This window comes from Elephas maximus, chromosome 10, assembly GCF_024166365.1.
Source record: "Elephas maximus indicus isolate mEleMax1 chromosome 10, mEleMax1 primary haplotype, whole genome shotgun sequence".
Taxonomy (NCBI): Eukaryota; Metazoa; Chordata; class Mammalia; order Proboscidea; family Elephantidae; genus Elephas; species Elephas maximus.
The window spans coordinates 62,674,896-62,694,411 of NC_064828.1; the positions used below are offsets into that span (position 1 = coordinate 62,674,896).

The following is a 19,516-nucleotide window of genomic DNA, read 5'->3' on the forward strand; positions in this document are numbered from 1 at the left end:
TTTAAGTATTTGTGCCACCAAAGCTCCTTATATCAGTCACACACACACACAAAAAACCAAACCCACTACTGTCGAGTTGATTCTGACCCATTGCAGCCCTATAGGACAGAGGAGAACTGCTCCACAGGGTTTCCAAGGCTGTAAATCTTAATGCAAGCAGACTACCACATCTTTCTTCCCCAGAGCGAGTAGGTTCAAACCACCAACCTTTCGGATAGTAGCCGAGTGCTTTACCACTGTGCCACCAGGGCTTCTTTATTACTCATAATAATATAGATTTGGAGAATGCATTGTTTTTCTGTTTCATAAGAAGGTACAATTTGTAACTTGTCTTTCATTCTGAACAAAGAGACACATAATTCTTTCTAATTAGATTGACCTCAAAAACAGAGTTGAACATTTTCTGATAAAAAAGCAAATGTCAGGAGGTACATATTCTGTTGGATTTATATAGTAAGTTAACAGAAAATAACACAGCAGGAAGAAAGGATGAAAACAAAGGGGCCTGAAATATCTGTCATGTTATTTGGGACATAAAGGCCTACATTAACACATTTGTCTTGATTGACTATAAATGTCTCTAGAATCACGATCCTCACACTGAAAAAAGACTGTTTAATTGACTAAAGTATTATTCTCTCTCTCAATAAAGATACTCGGGAATTTCTCTAAGTTGCTGAGCCCTGTAAGAGTTTGTTTGAAACACAGTCACAACTGACACACAACCTTTGAATTCTTTTGGTAATTAACCTAAAACAACCAAACTATTACCTGTCTGATCCTAATAAGCGGAAAACTCTTGTTTCGTCTGAAATCTCCTGGGTAACCTATGAAAGAAAATACATGTTAGTAACAGCTTCTCTCCTATATTGCTTAAATAACAATTTAAATATCCATTTAGATATACCAATTATTAAACAGAATGAATAATTCTGATAGATTCAACTCCTCAAATGAAAAAAATTTCATAAGTTTTTTTTCTGATTACCTATTAGAAATGAACCAACATTTATGGAACATCTAGTATGGGTCAGGTACTTTCCTTAGAAGAAGCTTTGGGCTATGTATTATAATTCCCATATTGTTGAAGAAGAAACCAAGGCTCAGAGAGGCTGAGTAATTTGGTAGACCCAAGATTTGAATACAGGTTTTGCTTGACTGCAGAACCCTGCTCGTTCCTTTGTATCACAGTGCAGATGCCTGAGTGCTCTGCACTGCACCCTATAGCCCACCTGATTTCAGTGCAGCCATGGTGGACACACCCATGCACAAATGTCCCTCAAGTGTACACTGCAGGGTCCTTCTGCTGTTTTCTCTAAAGCTACAGAAGGTACTCAGCCATGTGCAGGTGCTTCCCCAAAATGTGGAGGGTTTATATGCCAGGGGGCAACCCATAACAAATACAGGACTGCAGTTGGCACTTAAATGCCCACCTCTCATCTTCAAGTGAGTCCACCCTGAGGTGCGGTCGGCACCGCTGCTTAGCGGTCCCCATGGGGTTAAGCTCCAGTTGCTCAGAGTGGGAACTAGCTTATTAACGCACACTTTATTTTTCTTGTTTTAAATTTCTCATGCCATCACTTGTTTTCTAGAATCTACTACCAAATAAACTGCCTGCAGTTGAGTGCCTGTCTTAGGATCTGCTTTTGGAGGAACCCAAACTAAAACAATAACACTATAAAAAGTACAAAAATAGTCCAATATCAAGGAATTTACAGCCTAACTGGGAAGGCAGAATTAATAAATTTGAATCAGAGAGTAATTCAGTGCTATAATACATGGAGCTGATTTTTGGAGTAGTAAGTTTCAATCACTGTGGACTGGAGTAGCTGGCTGTTACTTTACGAAAGAGGTTAAAACTTTAGCAAGACCTAAGATGGAGGATGAGAACATAATCAGAAAGGAGGAGCTAAGCAAGATGAATTAAAATATTTGGTTAGGATACAGAATTTGACTTGATATGGTGAGCAACAGGTATCTTCTGTAGAATTCTAACCACAGAATGACACGATAGAAGCAGTACTTAAGCACAATTAATCGTATGGCAATAAGTAGGACTATAAGATTCCTCAAGTGCAGAGACCTGGTACCATTTAGGTATATGGGTCAGTAACTAGATAAACTGATATATTCCAAGACAGGTGATTTATTTTCTCCTGGAAACATTCTACTTCTGCATTCATCTAAGAGGTGGTAATACTCATTTATATATAAATAAAAGTGTAGCTAAAACTAAAGGCAGATTCAAACAGAAGATTTTGAACTTTAAAATACGTTCACAAATATGCAGTCTACAAGAATTACACAGGTACACAAATGGGAAATTTTTCTGTTAGTACTCTCTTCAACTATTAGAATTCATCACTCAAGGCTGAACCTAAATCCCATCTCCTGTATGAAATATATTCTGATTACCTAAGCTGGAGGTGACTTTTGGAGATCCTTTAAATCCAGGCACTGCCATATAACTAGTTGTGCAACTATGGCAAACTACTTAACCACTCTATGCCAGTAAAAACGGGGATACAAATTGTACCTACCTCATAGGATTGTTTTGAGCCTTACATGAGCAAATATATGCAAAGTGCCTGGAACACAGTAGGTGTTTATATCATTTATAATTATACTTCGTTATGTCCCACAGTGTTATAGTAGTATCTTGCATGTAGTTAGTATTCAATAAATATTTATTAAATTAATTGTCTTAGATGTTTCCTTAGTCCTGTGATCTAATACGTATTTATAATTTTAATTAAAATATTAAAAAAGCTACATACTTGTAGCTTATGGAAGAGGCCATGAAATTTAGAAACAATAATCTGCATCTATGTTTTTTCTTTATGTTCAGCAAGCTTAGCAATATTTACAAACTACAAATTAGAGGACTGAAATTGTATAAGCTCATATTTTGTAATTCCTTGTGGCAGTGAAAATTTAAAAATACAATACAAAACATATTTGAAGGAAAATACTGGTTCTTTTGTTCTACCAGTTCACAGCATTAAGGGCACTAAACATAGTAATGTAGGTTCCTAGAGAAAATGCATAAAATGAACATTTCAGTATTTAAAATCTTTAACAGATGCGTGAAATAAGTCAATCACGAGAGGACAAATATTGTGAGACCACTACTGTAAAAACTCATGAAAAGGTTTACACACAAAAAGAAATAATTTTTGATGGTTATGAGGGAGGGGAGGGGTGGAGAGGGAAAAACACTAAATAGATAATAGATAAGTGGTAACTGGTGAAGAGTAAGACAATACACAATACTGGGGAAGCCAGTACAACTTGTACAAGGCAAGGTCATGGAAGCTCCACAAACACATCCAAATTGCTGGGCTGAGGGCTGTGGGGACCATGGTCTCCGGGAACATCTAGCTCAACTGGCATAACATAGTTTATAAAGAAAATGTTCTACACTCTTACTTTGGTGAGTAGTGTCTGGGGTCTTAAAAGCCTGTGAGCAGCCATCTAAGGTAAGATACCCCACTGGTCCCACCCCTTCAGAAGTAAGGTAGAATGAAGAAAACTAAACATACAAGGAAAAGATTAGTCCAAAGGACTAATGGACCACATCTACCACCGCCTCCGCCAGACTGAGTCCAGTACAGCTAGATAGTGCCCAGCTACCACCACTGGCTGCTATGACAGGGATCACAATAGAGAGTCCCAGATAGAGCTGGAGAAAAATGTAGAACAAAATTCTAACTCACAAAAAAGGGAGCAGGCTCACTGGCCTGACAGAGACTGGAGAAACCCTGAGAGTATGGCCCCGGGACACCCTTTTAGCTCAGTAATGATGTAACTCCCTAGGTTCACCCTTCAGCCAAAGATTAGTCAGGCCCATGAAACAAAACAAGACTAAGGGGCACACTAGCCCTGGGGCAGGGACTAGAAGCCAGGAGGGAACAGGAAAGCTGGTAATAGGAAACCCAAGGTTGAGAAAGAGAGTGTTGACATGCCATCGGGTTATTAACCAATGTCATAAAACAGTATGTGTACTAACTGTTTAATGAGAAACTAGTTTATTCTGTATGCCTTCATCTAAAGTACAAGGAAAAAAAAAAAACTTTATCAGAAAACACTGGAGGCTGAAAAAACGTACCTCATTTGACTTGAAGCTTTTACCCTGCATCCCATGTTTCCAGAAGGCCAACACACTGTCTTGAAGGCATACTAAAATGATAAGGGAAAAGTGAACTAAAATAAAGCACAGAGAAATTACCATAAATTGCCCATTTTACTAAATTATAAATACTGTAATGCTTGAATTTAGCACTTGAATAGTGCTTAATGCTAAATTCCACTGTCTAAACCATTAGTTCCCCTATATAGTTTTGTGGCAAAGCCATGCCTAAGCTTAAGTAATCTACTGAAGGTTATCCAAGTTTTCAAAGATATATATAACAGTTGTTCATTTAAACATGTGCTAACTTCCGATGGGCTGCATATCAGCATTTTAATTTCTTTCATATGCTTAATCTTTTTTTTTACATAGGTGAAATTATAAAAACATATGTAATTGTTTTCTGGATAAAAAACACGGCTATTTAAATACTGGCATATATTCAGGGGTTATCTATTAAGGAAGAATTATTTATGTCCACATTTTAACTATTACAAAATTAATTTTTAAAAATAAAACTGTCCCACAGTCTACAATTTAACCACACACTGAATACTTACGATTTGTGAGCCAATTCTTACAGTAAATCTATAAAAAGCTAATCTAAGAATGTTCTGGAAACACAATTTAGCTCAATAAAAATATTTTATAATGACAAATCACATAAGTTTCACTAACTGCTACAAATAAAAAAAAGTTACTGGTTTTATTTTTTTTTTAAGTGGTGATTTAAATGGATTTTTCTACTCAGGAGGTTCCTTGTTATTATTTCAAGGTTCACTGGCAAGGACGAATGGTAGCCTGAGAGGAACAAACTTTTGTGTAGCAATTAAAATTGCCTAAATAATTGGGCACATATGAAAAAGCTACGTTGTTTTTCAGTGTGTTTCTGTGACTATATGTCAGTAGCTCTTTTACATATTATAAATCTTAAATAAAAATATTAAATCTTAGAAACTGGCATGCAATATCCAGCACATAGAGTAAAAGGAACTAGTTCCAAAATACCTGTTGAGTTGGCATCTACAGAACATTTAGGTTTTCTGCTTCAATAAGTTAAATTTCCCAGTCATCAGCAAATTATTTTTATTTAAGATATTATATAGAGGCATACTTTGTGATAAGGACAAAGCTCTAGTTGAGAAAATAATATTAAATATATATATGTAAAATTTCTAACTAGTGAGACACATGGTTTTAAAAAATATATACATTTAGTTATAAAATCCATACATTTTTATGATCCAAATAAAAATGGCCAACTTTGTTTTAACTCTGTTCTTTGACTTACAGTAGAATCATATCATAAATTGTTCAAAGTGTTTCTAGCCAAGATATTTTTTTCACAAGCTCTGTACCCCTGGGAAAAGTACTTACTGACATATAATCAATGAGATGTAAACAATGATAATATGTAATGATCTTTTTATCACAAAACCAATGAATATTACACAGTAAAACACTCATTGACAAAGAAACAAACTAAAAGGGCACATTAATCTCCAAGTCCTGTGGAAACTACATATAATTATATATAAAAAATAGACCTAAAAAGCAATAACCAACAACATACCAACCGCTGCCTTACATAACAAAGAATAATACACCTAACACTGTTACTCACATCACACAAATACCTTCATGATTTGGGAAGAACTGGGAGAAGTATAATTCACTTGATGCAGCAAAGGGATTAATGAACAGAAATTTTAAAAAATGATTTCAAGTTTTAAATATTTAGGAAACTATAATAAAATATTTATTATGGTTTAGACCTACTCTGTCCAATATAGTAGCCGCTAGCCACATGTGGCTATTTAAATTAAAATTAAAAAAACTAAAATTTAGCACTATCCACATTTCAAGTGCTCAATAGCCACATGCAGTTAATGGCTACTGTACTGTAAAACATAAATACAGAACATTTCTATCAGAACAGAAACTTCTATTAGACAGTGCTGGTCCAGACAAATCTAAATATAGAATGAACAATAAAACAGGTATTCCAAACTCATTAATAAAAAAAAAGGAGGCTTACCTACAGATTCGATGCGAAAATCAAAACTTAGCTCAGAGGCCAGTTTCTTACTTGATTTTAGCTTTCCTTGCAGATTTACAATTTTTACAAATTCTTTAAGAAAGCAAAAAAAAAAACAAAACAAAAAATACAAATCAAGAACGGAAATACCAATCTGTTAAAATAAATGTAACTTGGTATATGGCTACTACATGGATATCAAACAACATTCTTAATAAAGTTCAACTATTTTCTTGAACCAAGTATGGCCGGTGAAAAATTGCTATTTATATATCTTAAAAAAATGTACTATAAAAGTGACTCCTTTGGTAAATGGCAGTTCTACTGCTATTATTTTCTTTTTTATATAGCATATTATTAAACATTTACATTCTCATTTTTTAAAAGTACAGTTCTTTAAAACTGGCTGCCTTGGTGCCCAGATATTTAGCAATAAGAATTGATTTTACCCTTACAAATTATACAATGTATGATGAGTAATACAGTAACTAATTAATTAATATGAGTACTATTCTACAAAGGTCCACAGAGGCAAGGAATAGTACCTCATGGGTCACAATTTCTCTAGAAGTAAACCCGAAGATAAGGAGTGTACACAAATAATTCCATTTCCCTTTATCCGTTTGTTTAATTTCGCCATCTTCTCTCTGACTTGAAGATGCTTTCTCTTCTGCACTGGTTTCTCCTTTATCTACTACCATGATTTGTGATTACAGGCCTATCTCTACCGTTGCTTACTGAAACTGATTTATAAATAGTATAGCTGACAACAACTGAAGTCGTCCTCTGCCTCCTTAAAAAACAAAAACCTCAAGAAAGTCAATATTCCATTTACCTTGAATAATTGGGAGAAAGGGCCTAGTTAAAGGTTTTGAAAGAATTTTGATAAATCTATAAATTACTCAGATGAAAACTATGCACAATTTATTTCTCTTTGATGACTCAAAGGTATTTAAGGACTTAACATTAAATGTTCAGCATTATTAAAATAAATTCAGACTATCTGATTATTTGGTTAATTACGGAAACTCTGGCGGCGCAGTGGTTAAGAGTTACAACTTCAGTAGAACAAGGCCATTTAAGGTGGAAAAGTGACAATCTTTAATTACAGTTTAATAGAATCAATGCCATTAAAAGAATTATTATATCAAGTATCTACCCCGAATAAACCTTAAAATAGTACTTACTGTCTAAACACACTAAAACTGTATCTCTCTCCAACTGCGTTACATGAATGGAATCTAACTGTTGGCTGCCTAGGGGAAAAATAAGGTTACAGTTATACAACACTGCTTCAAAAACTAAAACCTAGGAAATAAACACAATTCTGACTTTGAAATCTAACTCAGAAATTATATTCTGTAAGGAGGGTTATATTTTCATAAATTAAATACCAGTCATATTAGGAAGAACAACTTAAGCCCTAACTGTGCTAAGAAGAGCTCAATATTTCATTTAATTATTATCTCAGCTAATCCTAGAAAGGTGAGTTACAAAGATAAAATAAGGCAAAGAGTAAATATGGGGAGGAAAGTACGCATGCTATACAATGGCTAGATTTTGCTCTGCACTTTACACTGCCAACGGGAAGATGGAAGCAAGATCAATTGGGTAAGTTACGGTGTCCCTTAGATAAAGAAAATCCAGTGATTCGGAAAAGCAAAAGGATTAATGATACTATGGTCAGAGAGAAATTTTTCCTAGTATTGAGGTGTGTGTTTGTGGTAGGGGGAGGTGAGGTGCTGATGAGAGGGTCCTTTACAAAGAGGATGCTGAGTAACATAAAGAATATTGCTAACGACATCTTTGTAAGAATTCTTATCATTTTGCTGATATTCATAAGGGCTGCTTATTTTAACATCTGCTAAAAGATGTTATGATATCTTTGCAGAACACTCATTCTAGGCACTCAGATCTAGTGAATGGTCTGACTAAATCTAAAAAGATTTTAATTTAGGGCAGTGCTTCCTTTGGGAAGTCCATGGATCCTCTACCTCGAAAAACGCACATTTGAACGTAAACTTAAAATTTTATATATTGGAAAAATAGGAAAGCAGTCTATCACACAGCCTCTGACTCCCACCTGGTATGCCTTATCAGAAGGCTTGGGCCCCAAATATTCCCTGATAACTATGGAGGCTGGTAACTCAGCCCATCTCCCTCTCCCAATTTCTTTTTCTTAGTGGGAAACTTGCTCCCTGTTCTGAGCACACAGAAAACTCTGCTCTGCTTATGTATGCACATCATATGGCACCTGGCCAACCCCATTTCTATATCTGATCTTTCGGGGAGGGAATAGTATCTGTCATCTGCAGCACAAGAAGAGTACGTGCGGACAATCAGCCCTGCACTGCCTGTAGGGGCCGGCCTGCCAGCCACGGGGGACTGATACCCTCTATTAAAACTGACCTTGCTCTGACTTTTCTCTGCGTGAGAAAAGCAATGTTTCAACCAGTGCCTGTGAATCTTGTCTCTCTTGGTGACCTTGGACCTGGCTCAACAATATTATTTCACGGTGTATGTGGATCTTCCAAAGCCTACTATGTGAAGAATTCAGATCTACAGAATCCCTCAACTGTCCCTCAGGCAACTCTCTAGAACAATATAGTACTTCTCAGCTAATCTATGTTCATGCATTAATTCACAAATATTTACTGGGAGCTCACGATATGTTCAACACCATCCTAGGAGATGAGAACACAGTCTACAGCTATAATAGATCAGATTAAGACAAGCAGAGTCCTGGAGTAGGAGCACATTTTAGCTGTTACTGTTGCCAGTTCAAGGCATAGCCATGTTCCTAAACAGAGAACACAGTGGGGGTTGCATTTGCAACCACTTGTGAAAACTGAGAAGCCTAATGGGGCAAAGCGCTGGACTAGAAAGGCTGCTGCACCTCTATTTTAGGGTGATTGGAATGATTACCTCCTGGCCCTCCTCAGGAAGTTATTTTGGGTCTGTTTTAATTTTAGCCTAGTCAATTTTAAAAGTGGGGAATAGAATACTTCAGGCATTGAAAAACTAAAAAAGCAAAACCAAACAAAAACCAAACCCAGTGCATCAAGTCGAAAAAGCAAACAACAACCCCCCCGCCAAAAAGCCCAAAATTCAAAAGAAGACTTCAAATATCTAACTTCGTGCATGTAACCTCCTAACATATAATCCAGAAGAAAGTGGCTGAAAACACACATTAGGTAATTGTATGAAATGACTTGCTCTATAATATTATATGTTGTGTCATTAGGTGCCATCAAGTCAGTTCTGACACGTAACGACCTTATGTACGACAGAATGAAATGCTGCCCGGTCCTGCACCATCCTCACAATTGTTGTTATGCTTAAGGTCCATTATTGCAGCCACTGTGACAATCCATCTCATTGAAGGTCTTCTTTTTTTTCGCTGACCCTCTACTTTACCAAGCATGATGTCCTTATCCGGTGACTTGTCCCTCCTGATAATATGTCCGAAGTATGAAATATTTAGTTTCGCCATTCTTGCTTCTAAGGAGCATTCTGGCTGCACTTCTTCCAAGACAGATTGTTCATTCCTTTGGCAGTCCATGGTATATTCAATATTCTTCTACACCACAATTCAAAGGCATCAATTTTTCTTTGGTTTTTCTTATTCATTGTTCAGCTTTCAGATGCATGGAAAGCGACTGAAGACACCATGGCTTGGGTCAGGCTCACCTTAGTCTTCAAGGTGACACCTTTGCTTTTCAACACTTTAAAGAGGTCTTTTGCAGCAGATTTACCCAATGCAGTGTGTCTTTTGATTTCTTAACTGCTACACTTCCAGGGGTGTTGATTGTGGATCCAAGTAAAATGAAATCCTTGGCAACTTCAATCTTTTCACCGTTTATCATGTCGCTTATTGGCCCAGTTATGGGCATTTTTGTTTATGTTGAGGTGTAATCCATATTGAAGGCTGTGGTCTTTGATCTTCATCAGTAAGTGCTTCAAGTCCTCTTCACTTTCAGCGAGCAAAGTTGTGTCATTTACATAACAAGGCTGTTAATGAGTCTTCCTCCAATCCTGATGACCCATTCTTCTTCATGTAGTTCAGTTTCTCCAATTATCTGCTCAGCATACAGATTGAATAGGTATGATGAAAGGATACAACCCTGACACACACCTTTCCTGACTTTAAACCACGAAGTATCCCCCTGTTCTGCTGGAATGACTGTCTCTTGATCTATACACAGGTTCCTCATGAGCACAATTAAGTGTTCTGGAATTCCCATTCTTCGCAATGTTATCCATAACTTGTTATGACCCACACAGTTGAATGCCTTTGCATAGTCAATAAAACACAGGTAAACATCCTTCTGGTATTCTCTGCTTTTAGCCAGGATCCATCTGACATCAGCAATGATATTCCTGGTTCTACGTCCTCTTCTGAATCCAGCTTGAATTTCTGGCCGTTCCCTGTCGATACACTGCTGCAGCCAATTTTAAATGATCTTCAGCAATAGTATATACTAACCGTCAAAAAGAACTTTGGGGCTGTTTGTTAAAAATGATCTTGGTTTTAAATAAATTTATCTATAACCTTTCTTTTTAGCAGTAACTATTTAACAGGGATATGTTTCTATTTGGGCTGCTGACATTTCGTGATAATAAAAGTATGTCATTTGCACCAGTTTGCTGTAGCAGGAATGCATGCACCCAAAAGCATTAAACAATAAATTAAAAAGGCCACGGTGTCAGTGGAGGTGGGAAGGTACAAAATACATTCCCATTTAACTCTACTGGAAATTATGACTTGGTCCATAAAGAGTGTTCACAGTCCAGTGAATGCTGAAGCTGGCTTGTTTTGAGTTGTTAAATGTTCAGGAATTTTGTGAACTAGTTGATGTCAGGTTGGTGTCTTCAAACTGGCCATGGTGGGAGTATTTATACCACAGAGATAGGCAACTGCTACAAACCAGCCATCTGTGCACCTCAATAGCCTGTTATTAAACATTTAGTAGGACCCCAATGGTTCATACTTATTCTGAAAGTGACATTAGTGTGAATTCTACATTATTGTCCATAGCTGGGTTCCATAAGGAATTCTTATAATTTAGCCTATGTTACGGGTTGAATTGTGTCCCCTAAAGATATGTATTATAAATCCTAACCCATATACCTGTGGATAGAGAGCCCTGGTAGTGCAGCAGTTAAAGCGCTCAGCTGTGAATTGAAAGCTCAGTGGCTCAAACCCTCCAGCTGCTCTGAGGGAGAAAGATGAGACAATCTGCTTCCGAAAAGATTTACAGCCTTGGAAACCCTATGGGGCAGTTCTACTCTGTTCTGTAGGGTCAGTGTATGTCAGAATCAACTGGAAGGCAGTGGGTTTGGTATAATCCCATTTGGAAATAGGGTTTTTTTTCTTACATATCAGTGTAGTGCGTATCTTGAGCCAATCATTTCCGAGGTATAAAAAAGCAGACTGGCACCGAAGCAAGCAAGCACTAACGGGGGAAAGGCAGATGCCCTGAGGATATACCCAAGAAACGCTGAAAAAAAATGCTAGAAAAGCTAGACAAGGATTTTCCCTCAGAGCAGACAGAGACTTCCCCTAGAGCACTGCCTTGAATTTGTACTTCTGGCCTCCTATACAGTAAGAAAATAGATTTCTGATTGTTAAAGCCACTCACTTGTGGTATTTCTGTTACAGCAGCACTAAGAAACAAAACAGCCTATTTGATCAAAAGTCAAAAGACATTTAATAAAAAGATACTTATCAGGGATTTCTTCACAAGATGGCAAAGAATGTAACAGTGGTCAGCAATGAAATAGCCACAACTAATGCTTGCTTGATTTCATATGTAAAACTGGCCTGATAAACCTGGAATTGGAAATGATCAAACACCAGCGCAACAAGCAGGAACCTGTTAAGTGAAACCTCCCCCTTTCCCTTTTTAAAAGCAAATTCTTGATTGACTTGTTCTAATTTTAAATTTGAGAATAAACTTTCCAACCTTTCCTGAGGCTTCACTGAGACATATTTGATAAAATCCTAGGCTAACCAATCATTCTCATTTGCAAAGTCCAGAAGACATTTCTTTGCATCCTTAAATGGTAAGGCTTGGAGGCCACACCTGAGAAACTTCTTTCTGTTCAAGTCTGAAAAGCACACTCAGTGATTCAAAGTGAGGGAAATAAGAAAGCAGTGATAAGAAAAAAGGTAAATCTCCTTGCTTGAGAAGCTGATAAAAAAAAAAAAAAAAAACTTTAAAAAACTTATTTAGCAAGCCCAAAGAGGAACTGATAACAACTAAGACCTTCAAATGTCAGGAATCATTAAAATTTTCTTTGGTAAAATAATTTGTATAAAATCATCTCTGGTAAATAGAGATTCATACACTACATGTACATGATTCTTACTTGGGAAACTATGCACTGAATCTTTATTTAAAAGAGCTCAAGCTGAGCGAGCAGCCATCTAAGATGCATCAATTAGTCTCAACCCACCTGGAGCAAAGGAGAATGAGGAACACCAAAGACACAAAGTAATTATGAGCCCAAGAGACAGAAAGGGCCACATAAATCAGAGACTCCATCAGCCTGAGACCAGAAGAGCTAGACAGTGCCTGGCTACAACCGATGACTGCCCTGACAGGGAACACAACACAAAATCACTGAAGGAGCAGGACAGCAGTGGGATGCAGACCTCAAATTTTGTAAAAAGACTAGACTTAATGGTCTGACTGAGACTAGAAGGACCTTCGAGGTCATGGTCCCCAGACCTTCTGTTAGCCCAAGACAAGAGCCATTCCCAAAGCCAACTCTTCAGGCAGGGATTGGACTGGACTATGGGATAGAAAATGATACCGGTGAGGAGTGAGCTCCCTGGATCAAGTAGACACATGAGACTACGTGGGCAGCTCCTGTGTGGAGAGGAGATGAGAAGGCAGAGGGGGACAGAAGCTGGCTGAATGGACACGGAAATAGAGGGTAGTGAGAAGGAGGGTGCTGTCTCATTAGGGGGAGAGCAACTAGGAGTATGTAGCAAGGTGTATATAAATTTTTGTATGAGAGACTGTAAACTTTCACTTAAAGCACAATTAAAAAATAAAAGAGCTCAAGGGGGCTGAATTTGTTCTTTTGTATGCAAAAGCATCAATATTCTAACATAAGGAAAAAAATACTTACCTGTACCAATTTCTGTAAACCATGAAGACGCAGAGTTTAAGTTGATTGTCTCAAACTGAACTACCTGATTTGATTCTGTGCCCTTGCTAATAGCGACACAGACCATGGGATATTCCTGTTCTGGTATCACCAGCATTTCAAAAACATTCAAAGGACTTGGCAAAGGAAAATCAAAGTGCTGCAAAAAAGAAGTGACAGAACTGTAATTGAGAAACAATTTCCCCATTCATAGTGTTGTTGAATAAAATCAACAGAAAGGCTCCTTTTTTTTTTTTTTTAAATGTATCTAACTCTAAAATGGACTACCTTTAAGATAATAATAAGGATGAGTGTTTCAGAGAACTGGCCATATTATCTTTATGGCTGTAATGCTTCTATAAGTTTATTAACTAGAAGTTAAAGAGGAACTCTTAAAAAGAACACAAAAATCCCTAATTCAAACAAACACCTATAAGTAAGTATAAATGTGCTGACCCTAAATTGTAGTTCTTATAATTTTTTTAGCTGCAGGTACAAACTAGTATTTTCTACCAAAGAAAAACGTAAGTCTACGTAATATATACCTTTATCAACATGAATTTCTGCATTGGCTCATACCACTGAAGTAAAACAATTCCAGACTGTAAAGCTCCACAGAGGTATTTATGTCCTGTGTAAGGGTTTCTGACTGAAAAGAAACAAACATACAGACCCAAAACGCTGAATACCTTTATAGGAAAAACATAATTAGTTAAAAGTAACAAATGAGCTATACTCACCTAAAAGCTACCCTAGCTTTCTTTATAAATTTAGTGCTGATAGGAGGAAAAAAAACAATGAAATATGGCCTGACACTGATACCAAAATCTGGACACCAAAAACCTGTTGCCATCGAGTCAATTCCCACTCATAGTGACGCTATAGGACACACGAGAATTGCCCCATAGAGTTTCCAAGGAGTGCCTGTTGGATTTGAATTGTTGAGCTTTTGGTTAGCAGCCATAGCACTTCACCACTACGCCACCAGGGTTTCCAAAAATATGGATAGAAGAAACTATTTGACGTGGCTGTTTAGCTGATACAGGAAAAAATATTGTTTCTGTTCACTAGGATGACAAGAGTGAATGGGCAGAAATTAAAGAAGGATGTCTTTTTCTTTTGGCTTTGTTATCCTTTCATTTTTAACTTGCTTATCTCTATTTTAGGTTATATACATCTTATTTCTAAAAACCTTTTATAAACCAGGTTCTTAAACACAAGAACAATACTTTAGTCACTAAAAACACTCTAAAGAGTCTGCTAATTGAGTAAACTGACTGAAAGTGTGAATCTTGGTAAGAATTAAAATCTATGATCTCATTTTTTGGTGTAGTAGTTTATATTTAAAGATAAAAATAATTACATCTCACTAAAGATATAACTTCCTTTACTTAAATCTACAAAAACTCATTTTGGTCTTTCGTTTTCCCCAACTTGACTTGGAACAAAAAATAAAAAATACTGGTTAAAAGAGTAGGAATTTAAAATAAGCATTCTCTCATTTATGAGTTTACATCTTACACTGTAAGTTTCCAGACCTTTTTTGAGTCATAGATCTTGGACAGAGATATAAACCAATTTCTCCCTAGGAAAGTACTCACAAAATCTACTTACAATTGTAGGAGGTACATGGTTAAATGTTTCTGTTCTAGTGAATATGAAACTACTATGCAGCACGGAGATCAATGTGTAAGCTCTTAAATATTAAACAAAAAGGATAAATAGGAAGTTAAGAGCACAGGATCTGAAGTCACAGGTCTTGGGTCTGACTCTAGGCTCTGTTATTTACTAGTAACATGACAAGTTGCTCTGAAGATTAAATAAGATAATGTTCATAAGCACTAAAGCAATAACTGGTACATGGTAAGGGCTGAATAAGGAGTGCCAGTGGTGCAATGGTTAAGCGGTCGGCTGCTAACTAAAGGTCAGCAGTTCGAACTCACCAGCAGCTCTGCAGGAGAAAAGACCTGGTGAACTGCTTCCATAAAGAATACAGTCTAGGAAACCCTAAGGGGCACTTCTACTCGGTCATACTGGGTTGCTATTAGTTGGAATCGATTCCACAGCACACAACACCAACAACGGCTGAAAACTGAAAGCCAGGATATTAAGAGAGATACAGCCTCAGTGGCTATGGTTAAAAAGCTTTAGGAAAGCTACACTTAGGGAAAACACTAAGGCTATTGTCTCCAAGCACTTTTATTCCATGTCCCTCTCTATATATTCTTGTGCTCCCATGGTCCCCTAACCTCTAACTAAAAACAAATAAAAAACTTTCCCTCCTTCCTATTTAATGCTGTAAGACGTTTCAGATAATTTTAAAGATGTCAAAAGTTCTAACTATTCAGTTTGATAAATACCATTTACTCACCTATACAACATTTGTGACAGCCTTTTGTATCTGGAATCTTGGTTGTTAAAGCAAACTTTCTGAAAACATAAGACAATATAAATGTACTCTACTATAAAAACCCAGTGTCCTCGAGTCGATTCCGACTATAAAAAAAAAAAAAAAAATTTTTTTTTTTTCCCCGACTATAAAAAAAATAGTGGCTGCCAAATAGTGATCTGTGAATCAGATATATCAGAATAATCCAAGGAGCTTTAAAAAAAAAAAAAAAATCAGTCTTGGACTCTGAATTCAGAGTATCTGGTTTTACAGGACTGGGGTGAGGCTTAGGAATTTGTATTTTAAAAGTTCTATAGGTGATTCCCAGGGATAGCCAAGTTAGGAACCATTGTTCTTTTGCATGCTAGATGACGTATATTTTACTGTAAACTACTTCTCAAAAATTAAGATTAAAGTAGTATTTTTACTGGGTAAAGAATATTGGCCATTTTAAAAACAGACACTATTCCCCTCATTCCCAGTAGAATCAAAATATTATTTTGTACCTTGGTAGTATGCGGTCTGGAAACCTGTGAGTTTGAATATGGGCAGCTAATCCTGGTTTTTTGGCTTGTTCAAACAAAGCTATAAGATTATGAGAGTAGAGTTGAAAGGTTTTTCCTATAAAAAAGAAACACGTTACTTTTATTAGAATCATTTACAGCAGAGAAATACAATTCTCGAGTAAAAGCAAATATAATTACCTTCTAAAATGAGGAGTCCAGAAATGTTCAAAAAGCCAAGTAAAACAGAAAAACACATACAAAAAACCCAGTTAATACTATTTTGAAAGATAAAAATAGGTAAAATGATTTTTTAAGAGAGTAGATAATTTTGTTCCATAAACCACAAATTAGGTATATTCTGACTTTAATAAGTGATCTAGGCAGAATATATGTAAACTTTAATAATGCTAGCATGGAAAGAGAAATTGTTAAATACTGTTATAAAAATCCTACATCAGGCACTGAGTTACAATTATGCATACGTGGCTTTTAGTGAAGCATGGGAAATTTCTAAAAACTCTGGGACAGAGCTATTTATCAATAGCTATACCAATTTCCTTAGATTAAAACTGATTATGAATAAAGTTTTAAATATAAAAGGCTGAAATACCAAGAAAACTAAAGAAAACCAATATTATATGCCATAATACAAACATAATTGGGCTACAATTTTCATATATTTAAAAATATAGCCATGCTAAGCAGGGGAAGATATGGTAAACATCTTTTGATTCCTTATTATTATGGTACAGTAATATAACACACAAAAGTGTATCATTATTAAAAAACACACAAACACAGTATCTTAGCCTCATCAAGATTCTCTATGTTTTCTCAGGTTATAAACATTCTGCCTAATAAAGCACCACCTTTCCTCTCCCCTAGATATATAGATTGCTTGCTAGCGCCAAACACATATGTGCATTCATGTGAGTGCATGTGTGCAAGCGGACACACATGCATGCAAATGCGCACACGTACACACACCCTTAAGGAGAACAAAGTTTTCTATTGAGCTCTGCTATTTTTCTCCTTCCAGTTTCACAGGTCATCTTAACTAGCGTACAGAAAGAATTTATTCACAGGCTAGCTTTTCCCATGGTTATTTTATAAATACATAACATGAACCCTGTGTGGTTTTTAAGCTTATTAAATAGAAATAGGTTTATTTTCATAATAGCAATACAATGTACTAATGTTTTACTAAACAAAAGAAAAAAACGTGGGGGAAGCATAATTAAAATCAAACAGATTAAGTATTTTTTTGAGGACCCCTGCTTTTTAGGAGTCATTTATACACAAATAATATGCTTTTTTAAAGAATAATAAATTTTTTAAAATACCATTCTTACCCTCTTTGTCCAAGTTGTTCCTCACCAAGTAACATAAATGCACTGTCCCCTAAGATGCCTATCTAATCTTTCAAGTTGCTGTTGTCACTTTGATCCCATATAGACAGTTCTTAAAATAGCATAATGTTCAAGGCAGACATTTTTACTAGTTAAGCTAAACTACTGGGTTGTTATGAGTCAGAATAGACTTGATGGCAAGGGGCTTTTTTTTTTTTTTTTTTGGTATAAATACCGTCATCAGCTCAAATACACTAATTTCTGAAGAATTTATACCGGGTAATGGTTAGTGGTAGGGTTCAAGTTATTTATATGCATACACACTTAAAATTATGAAATAAAATGACATTTCTTAAATCAGACTTTAATTCATAATGATCAGTAAGTATAACTGCATGACAGCACTGGTGCTCTGGAGCATAAATAGATGAAAAGGTACTCAGTACTGGAAAGCATAACAACGTGGTTAACTAAGAGCCAGAAAAGAATCCTTACAAATCTAATGAGATGTAAAGCACAAGAAGGTACCAAACAAAAGAAATGAAAATATAAAGAATACCAAAATAATTATTTAAGATGGAGAAAGGGGTGAATACTATTTTAATAGCTGACAGCACTAGGATTTATTAAGGGACACAGAGAAATAATAACTATCTTGTACTCTACTATCAGAACAAAAGCAAACAGCAAGTCTTTAGGTAGCCACTTAAACCTAAAATGTAAGAATATATTTTTTTGTAGGTAAGAATTAAAAAAAAAAAAAGCCTAAAACACCTCCCAACCAACCACCACAACCAGAAAAAGAAAACACAAAAAACACAACTAGAATAGGTTGTTCTGGAATTCCTTGTTTAGAAGACTTTAGAGCACCAGTCTAAGATGGTTAATATGGGGCCGAGAACAACATGAACCCCACCAGGAAACATCTGTAAAAGGCTTCACAGTTTACTAAGCATTCTTGGATACCATCTCATTTAATCCTCACAACAACCGTGTGATGCTGTTATCACCATAATCCTCATCTTACAATTAAGAAAACTGCAGGGTTAAAGAGGGTAAGAGACTTTATCTAGGAAGCAGTCTAATTATCTGATTCTTTCCCTTTAACTGGTAATTCTCAATGAAGGGCAGGGACAATGGGGGAAGAGACTGAGTTAAAGGTCAAAATAATCACTGTGATGTCCCTGAGGTGTTTAGATGCTGGGTGGGTTTGGGAAGTGTTGCCCTAACTGAAGACAGGGTCTGTTCTCAAAGTTTCTTCATGCTTTAAGTTGATAGAAAACATCTGGAAGTCCCATAGTTTCTATACTACATTACAGCAGGGCTTTGAACCAGTTAGGTCTGGTTCGAATTCTTGCTGGGAATCTGGACTTTTAACAAATTCTCATACTTGTAAGAATACTATCTGCTATTGGTCAGGGACCAATTCTGAGAACCACTAGTAGAGCAAACCCAGAACTCACTGCCAAGTCGATTCCAAGTCATAGTGACCCTACAGGACAGAGCAGAACTGCCCCATAGGGTTACTAAGGCTGTAAATCTTTACGGAAGTAGATTGCCACATCTTTCTCCTGCACAGTGGCTGATGGGTTCAACCGCCAACCTTTTGGTTAGTGGCTGAGCACTTAACCCACTGTGCTACCAGGGCTTGCTTCTAATATAGCAGTGGTTCTCAAAATTTATTATACATAAGAATCGACTGGGATTAAGAAGCCCAATGCCGCCGAGTTGATTCCGCCTCATAGTGACCCAATAGGACAGAGTAGAACTGCCCTATAGGGTTTCCAAGGACTGGCTGGTGCATTCGAGCTGTTGACCTTTTGGTTAGCAGCCATAGCTCGCCAGAGCTCTTAACCACTGTGCCACAAGGGCTCCAACTGGGATTAGATAGGCCCATAAGACAAACAATAATACAGGTAACTCAACCACATATACAAGACTAAATGG

At 36.5% G+C, this 19,516-nt stretch overlaps 1 protein-coding gene across 6 annotated transcripts in view; it reads right to left on the minus strand.

Moving 5' to 3' along the window:
* Nucleotides 1–19,516, minus strand: part of MAP4K5 (mitogen-activated protein kinase kinase kinase kinase 5) — a 146,721-nt gene that overhangs the window by 7,177 nt on the left and 120,028 nt on the right. For all 6 annotated transcript variants that reach the window (XM_049899016.1, XM_049899015.1, XM_049899020.1 and 3 more), the window contains 8 exons: nt 16,221–16,335; nt 15,697–15,755; nt 13,871–13,974; nt 13,308–13,485; nt 7,355–7,423; nt 6,168–6,260; nt 4,109–4,179; nt 772–827 (listed from right to left, as the gene is read on the minus strand). In XM_049899016.1, coding sequence (XP_049754973.1) covers nt 772–827; nt 4,109–4,179; nt 6,168–6,260; nt 7,355–7,423; nt 13,308–13,485; nt 13,871–13,974; nt 15,697–15,755; nt 16,221–16,335 — 745 coding nt within the window. The remainder of the gene's footprint in view (nt 1–771; nt 828–4,108; nt 4,180–6,167; nt 6,261–7,354; nt 7,424–13,307; nt 13,486–13,870; nt 13,975–15,696; nt 15,756–16,220; nt 16,336–19,516) is intronic.